The sequence below is a fragment of the Catharus ustulatus genome, chromosome 24 (assembly GCF_009819885.2).
Source record: "Catharus ustulatus isolate bCatUst1 chromosome 24, bCatUst1.pri.v2, whole genome shotgun sequence".
In the NCBI taxonomy this organism is placed as follows: Eukaryota; Metazoa; Chordata; class Aves; order Passeriformes; family Turdidae; genus Catharus; species Catharus ustulatus.
This window is the reverse complement of record NC_046244.1, coordinates 1,570,604-1,578,619: the sequence shown is the minus strand read 5'-3', so window position 1 is coordinate 1,578,619 and position 8,016 is coordinate 1,570,604. Positions and strand designations below refer to the sequence as shown.

Below are 8,016 nucleotides of genomic sequence, written 5' to 3'. Positions count from 1 at the left end.
GTCCCCAGGCTCAGGGACAGAGCTGTGGGCTCTGCACAGGACCATGACATGGCCTTGGGTCTCAGCATGGCACAGGAGCAGCCCCAAAACACTGGGAAGGTTCCAGAGGCTTCGTCCTGCTGGACACAAAAGAGTGGGGGGAGCAGGAGGTGGCTCAGGGGCCTCTCACAAACTCCACCCAGGGGTGACCGTGGTACCCCAGGGTGCCCCAGTCCTTCTGCAGGAATTCCCATTCCTCCAACCCACCCAAAGCAAAACCCCAGTGGTGTCACCCTGCTTAAATACCAAATCTTTGGGATTTAGCCCTTACACTTTAAAACCAAGATGTTACAGCCCATCCTGAGCAAAGGCAGCAGGATGGGAACAGAAGACAGGGTTTAACCCTCCTGTGACATTATTCAGTGACCACTGAATCAAACCAGACAAATAAACCCCAAACTCATGAACTGTGATGAGAACACCTTTTTAAAATTACATTTAACACACAAGATCACACAGAGACCTAAAACAACTGTTTAAGGGAGTTTCTTTGTGCTGGGAAAGCTGCAGCTGTGAGCGAGGGTGAGCCCTCCTGATCCCCTGGGCTACAAACGATCCCTGAGTCAGTTTTCCTTCTGGGAACACTTCACATAACACCAACCTTTCCCATCTCTTCCTGTTAATCCCTTTCTAAACCCCCTCCTGTTTAAGCAGCTGCTGCTCCCACTAACAGATGCCCATCGAAGGCATCAAGAAACAAGCAATAAATTTGCACCATAAACTTGAGGTCTCCACCCTGTGAGGTGGGAGGATCAAGGCGAACCTGTGCACTAAAAAGAAATAAAATAAGTAGGGGAATAGTTTCCTATCAGCTCATCCCAGCCCAGGATGTTTAGCAATGTTGCAGATCAAAGCACACGGGGTATTTACACTTCAGTAAGGTCCTGAGCAAACAGATGGGTGGCTGATACCCAGCTCTCCTTGCTCCATAGGAAGGCTGAAAATTCCACATTTCCAATGGCATAATAACTTCCATGGGTGGTTTTTAAGCTCGAGTTTGTGGGTTAGTTAAAGACAGGGTTTAGCTTCATGTGGGAACTCCTCAGAGTGGATCCTCCACAGAGAGGGAGGGCTTAAAATGAGGGGATTTGGTTAAAACCACGTGTGGATCCCAAAATCCACATTATCCCAGCCCTCTGCTCTCCATTTATGTCTATGGACAATGCTTTTCACACAGATTTTCCAAACTCTACAGCAAAACCCCAGATTTTCTCTCCATATCCAAGGGCCTGCAATGCCAAAGAAGGAGCAGCACAGACAGAAACTACCACAGTGGGGAAAACCTTCTGCAATTGAAGCATTTTGTGGAGGAAGTGGGAAGGGATTGATTAATTTATTATTAGGGATGCCCTGGTTTTAAAAGTCAGGTGGGGAAAGTAGGGGTTGGGGTTGTCACTGTGGTATTTTGGAGTGGTTTCTTGTGCATATGGAAAGTGGGGAGGCAGGTGAGATGTCCCTCCCCATCCTTAACAGGCTTGGATGGGGTTTATTTCACAGGAAATTATTGCAGCAGGAAATTAAAGGTTAGGGGAAGGAAAAGCCTGGGACAGACAGCTCTGCCACCCTGGAGGGCAGCTGAGAGGTGACATCCCTTCCATGTCAGCTTTGGTGGCTCCTGGCAATTTCAACAAAGGTTTCTCTTCTTGACTCCAGACCAGTCAGTCATTTCTTTAGAACTCCCAACCCAAATTTCCCCTCCCTGGGAGCGTGGTTAATCCCTGAGGGTGGGGCCCTGCTTATCACTCGATACCTGCCTTTGTGCCTGTGTTTGCTCTCGGCCCCAGGGTTTCAAGGGAAAACAGAGTTTTTGTTCCTTATCTCCTCTGGTTTTCTGTCTCCCCTGTGTTTGTGTATCATCTTTGGGTTATGGTAATTAAATAAACTGTATTCCCAAAGCATTCCAATTCGTGTTTTCATGGCTTTTCCAGCCTTTGCTGCTGGTGGTTTAATTTCACAGACCTCTTCCCCCCCTGGGCAAACAGGAAAACCTGAGGGCAGGACAGGAAAACTGCAGACCCAGGAATTGCAATCTGGGTGTTTGCTGCTCTCCCTTGCAATTTGGCACAGCTGGATTTGGATGCAGCCATGGATTTGGGGAAGAAGTCGCATGGAAGGAGCTGAGGAAAACCATCTTTGAGGCTTCAGGGGGTCAGCTGGCAAAACTGAGGAAACACTGAGCCCAAAGTGCTGCTTCTACACCTGGAAAAAGGATTCAACAGCTCTGAGGTGCCATCCTAGGTGTAAATCACCTTTATCCCATTTCTCCAGCCACCAAGTCCCATGGATTTTAAAACCATGGCCAATGCCTCATGCAGGAGATAGCCTCGTGCCCATGATGAGCAGGATGATGGAGGAAGCATTGGTGCTCACTGCTGTGGGAAAACTCATGTTTTTTGGGGAAGAGAAGGATGGGAATCAGCTCCCTGTTCCAGACAAGCCTGGCTTAGGACGATTGTCACCATCAGCACAGATAGAGGAGGGGGTGGGCCTCGCAGGGATATAAACCCACCCCGTGAGCCATCAGCATCAGAGCTGCAGGTCTGGGCAGGGTAAGGAGAGGGCATTCACTGCCCTGCTGCTCATCAGGCAGCTCAGGGCATGGGGGGAAGGCTGCAGGTCCTGAGCTGCTCCAGCAGCCCCAGGCAGGCCAAACCACTGCGCCCCTACCAAGCCCTGGGGATTCCCTCGGTGATGCCTTACAGCCCTGTGCACCCACAGTGACACCAGTGTCACCTGAGGGGCACCCAGTTGGCACCATGGGCCTGGTGAGGGCACTGGAGAAGCTTCTGTCCTGCCCCTGGATCATCACCCATCCTTGTTGTTGTTGTTGTTCCCTCTCCAGGGCAGCCCCAGGATGAGGAATCTCCTCCTTGCCGTGCTCCTGGCTTGTGGTAAGTGCCCTGCTGTCCCTGGAATCCACCTACAAACCCTGAGTCTTTGTGCATAATTCAGGTTTCTGTTTCAATCTAGCAGTTTCTCTCTAGTGCTTCGTGTAGAGCTGCTGCAGTCCTGGAGGGCTTGGTGATGGGGAGGTTTTGGGATGCTGAGATCCATATTTATTTTGGGAGCCCTGTTGTCATTTCCTGCCTGTGCCAAGCCCACGGCTGATCCTGGTGATGGGGGATTGCAGTTAGCAGCACTGCAGAGCCAGTCCAGAGGGCAAAATATCTTGTGCCAGACCAAATCCAGAGGCTGTAAAAGCCAGTCTCCCTGAGAGGATGGCCCAGAGGAGCTGTGGCTGCCCCAACCCTAGAACTGTTCAAGACCAGGTTGGATGGGTCTTGGAGCACCTGGGATAGTGGAAGGTGTCCCTGCCCACAGCAAGATGTGAAACAAGACAGGCTTTGAAGTTTCTTCCATCCCAAACCATTATGATTCTATGATTCCATAATTCTGGAGGAGGGGGTAAAACTTCTTGTGGTTCAAACCCTGAAAGTGCAAGTCTGCAGCAATGCCAGACCGATTTAACGCTGTGCCTGGAGCAATGTGCAGGGATTGCCCCGGGCTCCCTGCCCTGCTCCGGCACGACCCCAGCCCGTGTTCCCCAGGGCTGCTCCCGGCCGGCAGCAGCGTCCTGGAGCTGGAGAGGATGATCCGGGCGGCCACGGGCAGGAGCGCCCTGCTGTCCTACAGCTGGTACGGCTGCTTCTGCGGCATCGGCGGCTCCGGGACTCCCGTGGATGCCACCGACCGGTGAGTACCCACAATGGCATTGCCATTCCCAGCCCTGCTCCCTAAAATCCCCTCACAGCCTCTGCCTCCCAGCGCTGGGCGCGGGTTTGCACCATTCCTCAGCCAAATCTTGCCTCGCTGCCTCCTCTTCCATCGCCTTAAATTTGAGGCTGGACCTTTCCCCTGCCCTCCAAGGACCATGGTTTGGCGTGGTGTCCCCGCAGGTGCTGCCAAGCCCACGACTGCTGCTACAGGAGGCTGAGGGAGGGCAGGTGCAGCCCCCTGACCACCCCGTACAGCTTCACCTCCAGCGATGGGGACATCACCTGCAGTGAGTACCCAACAGTGGGGAGCAGCCCTGCTCCCCCAGACACCCCAGCCCCGGAGCAGGGCGCTCAGAGAGCATCCCCTGGGTGAATCCAGCCCCATTCCTGGCCCCCAGACACCCCAGCCCCGGAGCAGGGCGGGTGAATCCATCCCCTGGGTGAATCCAGCCCCTGGGTGAATCCAGCCCCATTCCTGGCCCCCAGACAGCCCAGCCCCGGAGCAGGGCGGGTGAATCCATCCCCTGGGTGAATCCATTCCCTGGGTGAATCCAGCCCCATTCCCGCCCGGCTGGGATCACGAAATGGGCATTGAGGATGTTGACAGGCTGGGGAGGGCAAGCACCGGGACATGCTGCTCTTTCCCTTCCCCCCGGGTGGCTCCGGCCAGGAAGGCACCGCAGAGCTCCGTGTTTCCCCCCTGTTTGCAGGTGATGAGCAGAGCTGGTGCGAGACAGAGACGTGCCTGTGTGACACCGCGGTGGCCTCGTGCTTCGCCAGCACCCTGCATTCCTACAACAATTCCTACCGCTTCTACTTCAAGCTCAAGTGCCAAGGAAGCAAGCTCCAGTGCTGAGGAGGGGGAATCTGCACACACAGTTCCAGATTTTGGCTGGTTTTCCCCAGCAAGAAAAGCCTGGGTTTGGGGCTCAGAAAAGGTAGAGCCCCTGAGGCTCCCTGTGCTGCTCAGGGTGAGAAGGGCACACACACCGTGGATGGAGACCCACCAGTTCCTGGAAAGACAAACCAGTTTCCTCTTCTTTGTTCCTTCCTCCTCTCTTGATTTCGTTTTCCAGTGAAGATAATAAAGAGATACAATAAAAGGGATGCAAACTGGTTCTCCATGGTGTTTTTCTTTAAGGGCTGCTGAGATTGAGGCACTGCAATGGTGACTGCCAAGTTTGGGGAGCACTTCTGCATCCCATACCTCAACCACATTTGCCTGACACCCCAACATTTCCATAGACAGGGCTGTAATTCACCCATCTATCCCAAGAGCAAGAAGTTTGGGGAACAAGTTGCCCAGAGATCCCTGTCAGTGTCCAAGGCCAGGCTAGACAGAGCTTGGAGCAACGTGGGCTAGTAGAAGTGTCCCTGCCATGCCTGGGTGAGCTTTAAGGTCCTCTCCAGCCCAAACCAATCTGGGATTCTGGGTGTCTATGAATTTCTAATTCCTAGCTCAGAAGGCACATCCAAACAGTTTTGTGAGGAATGCTAACACACCAGTCCCAGGAATACAAGAAGAGGCTTCACATCACAGTGATTTTTAAGTTGTATATAGTTTTTATATTCCTCTTGTCCCGATTCAGGACAACCTGAACCACAGCTCAGCACAGGGAGAAGCTCACAGGAGTATCCCCAGTATCTTTTGGGGTGTTTGCATTCTACGACTCAGCTGCTCTTGTATTTTTATTTCCAGCTATAAACAATTCTATACAAAGCATTCCCTAGAAACACATTTTATTATGCAAACATTAAAACTGGCATGGCCCACGAGTGCATAAATTAATTGCAAATGATTAATGAGGCAGTAATTAGCCTGAGGAGCATTAATGGGTTGTGAGCAATTCAGATAAGGCACATACCAGCCAGGGGGCATCACCTGTAACCAGAGACAAAGTGGAGCCAGAATCAGGGCTTGGCTGAGAACTTTGTCAGTGGAGGACAATAAAAAACTATTTCTGCAGCATGTAAGACACGAGACACAGACACATCACCTTCCTTCCTTAGCGCCCCTCCCAAACCAAATCAGTCTGGGATTCCATGACTTATGAAAGTAAAGGTTAAAGAATAACCATCCTTAGAGGAAGGAAGATTTCAAAGCCTGAATCACTTACATTAAGCAAGTGCTAATTTAGGAGGGCAGCTGATGACTGGTTTCTACAGAAGGGCATAATGAGGGGGTGGAAAAATCAGAAGGAGAGAAATAAAGGGAAGTTGCATTTTCTCACTGCAGAATATTAATTTTGCTTCTCTGTTTTCTCATGGTGAGTGAGGATGTTATCATCCAGTGTCTGCCCAACCTCCTGTCTCTGGGAGCTGCACATTTAGAGATGCTTTCAGTCTTGCCCATAGACTTCTCCCAAAGAAGTGATAACTCTCCTTGAACTACCTTACACCTCCTTGAAAGCCCCAAATTTGCTGTGTCCATGCCCAGCCTGAACCAGAGCTGTTCTTTTACCCCCTGATGCGGCTCCTTGGTGCTGGGAAGGGCAGAGAAGGCCCTTGGGCTTCTCTGACCAAGTCAGAACATGTTTGCTTCCTCCTCAGGCTGGAAGTGATGCTGCTTTCCCACCTCATCCCACCCAGCACCCACTCCAGGCATGGGGTACTGAGCTGGGGTGTTTGGGGATTTCTGACTTTCTGTGGAAAGGGGAAGGATGGCACCTTCTCCTTTGCAGGGAAACCCAGTCAGCAAGATTTGGGTCACAGGAGCCCACACAGATGGGAGCAAACTATATAAAGCAAGCCCAGTTGGCTGCAGGGCACTGCAAGGCAGAAGGGCTTTCCCAAGGTAAGTGGGGATGGAGGATTGCTTTTCCTTCTTTTCACCTGAAACTGTGGTGCAAGTGCCATGCTGGGGAAGCAGGATTGAAGGAGCTGCTGCCTGAGACACCAGCCCAGAAGAAGAGCAGTGGGTGCAGCCCTGGAGGGCTGAACATCCTTCCAGTTTTTCTCCCTTTCTCCTGATTTTGCTTTTTCCCACCCCTCCCTCATTTGGTCCTCATCGCTTCCCATCCTTGATGCTTTGTGCTGAAACAACAGGCACATCCTCACCCCCCTCATCTCTCCTAGTCCGTGTAGAGAGGGAAAACCTCTGCTCCTGGATGATGAGGAAAGAAAGAAGGTGGTTGGTATAACAGACAATGGTTTGGTTTCCTCCCCCAGAGCTGTCAGAAGGATGAACTCTCTCCTCGGCCTCTCTGTGCTGTTTGTATGGGGTAAGCATCCTCTTTCTGTCCCAAGGCTCTCTGTGCAATTACATCCATTGAAATCAGGACCAGGCTGGTGATTTCTTCACCTCTCCCCATCACCAGCTCTCCCAGACATGCAACAACTCTCCTGTGCCAAGCTCGGAATACATTTCCTCTGCATTGCATTATAATTTCTAAGGCATCACCACCCTGGTGCCAATTTGAGGGCTGGAGGGATGGAGCTGCTGTTGGGGGCAGGGAATCAGTGTGATCTCCCTGATTTCCCCTCCTCCAGGCTTGTCCCCAGCCCACGGGAACCTCTTGCAGCTGCACCAGATGATCTCAAAGGTGACAGAGAAAAATGCTCTTCTGCATTACGGCTTCTACGGCTGCTACTGCGGCCTGGGGGGCAAGGGGCAGCCCAAGGATGCCACAGACAGGTGAGAATCCACTCTAAAACCCCCTTCCTGGACACATTCTTGAATATTTGAACATTTAGAAATTTATGGGGTGAGAGGGATATAACTTCATCCCCTAAAGCTTCGATCTCCTGTACAGATGTTGCCAGCTGCATGATGCTTGCTACCAAAGCCTCCTGAAGTATCGCTGTGATGCCAAGACAGAGATCTACCACTACAGCTGCCCCCATGGCAAGCTCTCCTGCAGTGAGTAGGGCTTTGGAGAAGTGGGTGTCACCCCCCAAAGCCAGGGCTAACCCCCTGGTGTCCCCCCATCCCACAGGACAGGACTCCTGGTGTGCTTACTTGTCCTGTGAGTGTGACCGCAGCCTGGCGCTGTGCCTGAGGAGAAACGTCGGGAGCTACAGGAAACACTACCAGTTCTACCCCAACAGACTGTGCTGATGCTGGGAGCTGGGACGTGGGGCTGGGATCGCCCTTCATCCCTGTGCTGACCGCACCAGAGCTGCTGTAACTTAATAAAATAAAATAAACAATGTTCTTGTTCAACGTCCCCGGTCCTTTGAGAGCTGCGCAGGGAGAGAAATCCCCGGGAATAATCAACATCTTCTCAAAACGTTCCAAGAACTCGGTCTCGGCCCCTGCGTC

General features: G+C 52.1%; 2 protein-coding genes across 2 annotated transcripts; both read left to right on the top strand.

Moving 5' to 3' along the window:
* The first annotated feature begins 2,890 nt into the window (after nt 1–2,890).
* Nucleotides 2,891–4,611, top strand: LOC117006960 (phospholipase A2, membrane associated-like). The gene is made up of 4 exons (XM_033079753.1): nt 2,891–2,930; nt 3,588–3,732; nt 3,936–4,042; nt 4,466–4,611. Exons 1-4 carry the CDS (start codon nt 2,894–2,896, stop codon nt 4,609–4,611), a joined length of 435 nt encoding a protein of 144 aa, XP_032935644.1. The 5' UTR covers nt 2,891–2,893.
* Nucleotides 4,612–5,580: 969 nt separating this feature from the next.
* On the top strand, nt 5,581–7,850 carry LOC117006959 (phospholipase A2 nigroviriditoxin basic subunit B-like). Its single transcript, XM_033079752.1, has 4 exons — nt 5,581–6,976; nt 7,245–7,389; nt 7,508–7,614; nt 7,691–7,850. The coding sequence occupies exons 1-4, from the start codon at nt 6,937–6,939 to the stop codon at nt 7,810–7,812; spliced, it is 414 nt and encodes a 137-aa protein (XP_032935643.1). The 5' UTR covers nt 5,581–6,936; the 3' UTR covers nt 7,813–7,850.
* The last annotated feature ends 166 nt before the right edge of the window (nt 7,851–8,016 follow it).

Excerpts from the sequence above, each read along its gene's own strand:
- LOC117006960 (XM_033079753.1), top strand. The coding sequence starts at position 2,894 with ATGAGGAATCTCCTCCTTGCCGTGCTCCTGGCTTGTG. Across the intron at positions 2,931-3,587 it reads TGCCGTGCTCCTGGCTTGTG|GGCTGCTCCCGGCCGGCAGC; the intron begins GTAAGTGCCCTG and ends CGTGTTCCCCAG. Across the intron at positions 4,043-4,465 it reads CGATGGGGACATCACCTGCA|GTGATGAGCAGAGCTGGTGC; the intron begins GTGAGTACCCAA and ends CCCTGTTTGCAG.
- LOC117006959 (XM_033079752.1), top strand. The coding sequence starts at position 6,937 with ATGAACTCTCTCCTCGGCCTCTCTGTGCTGTTTGTATGGG. Across the intron at positions 7,390-7,507 it reads CCCAAGGATGCCACAGACAG|ATGTTGCCAGCTGCATGATG; the intron begins GTGAGAATCCAC and ends TCTCCTGTACAG. Across the intron at positions 7,615-7,690 it reads CCATGGCAAGCTCTCCTGCA|GACAGGACTCCTGGTGTGCT; the intron begins GTGAGTAGGGCT and ends CCCATCCCACAG.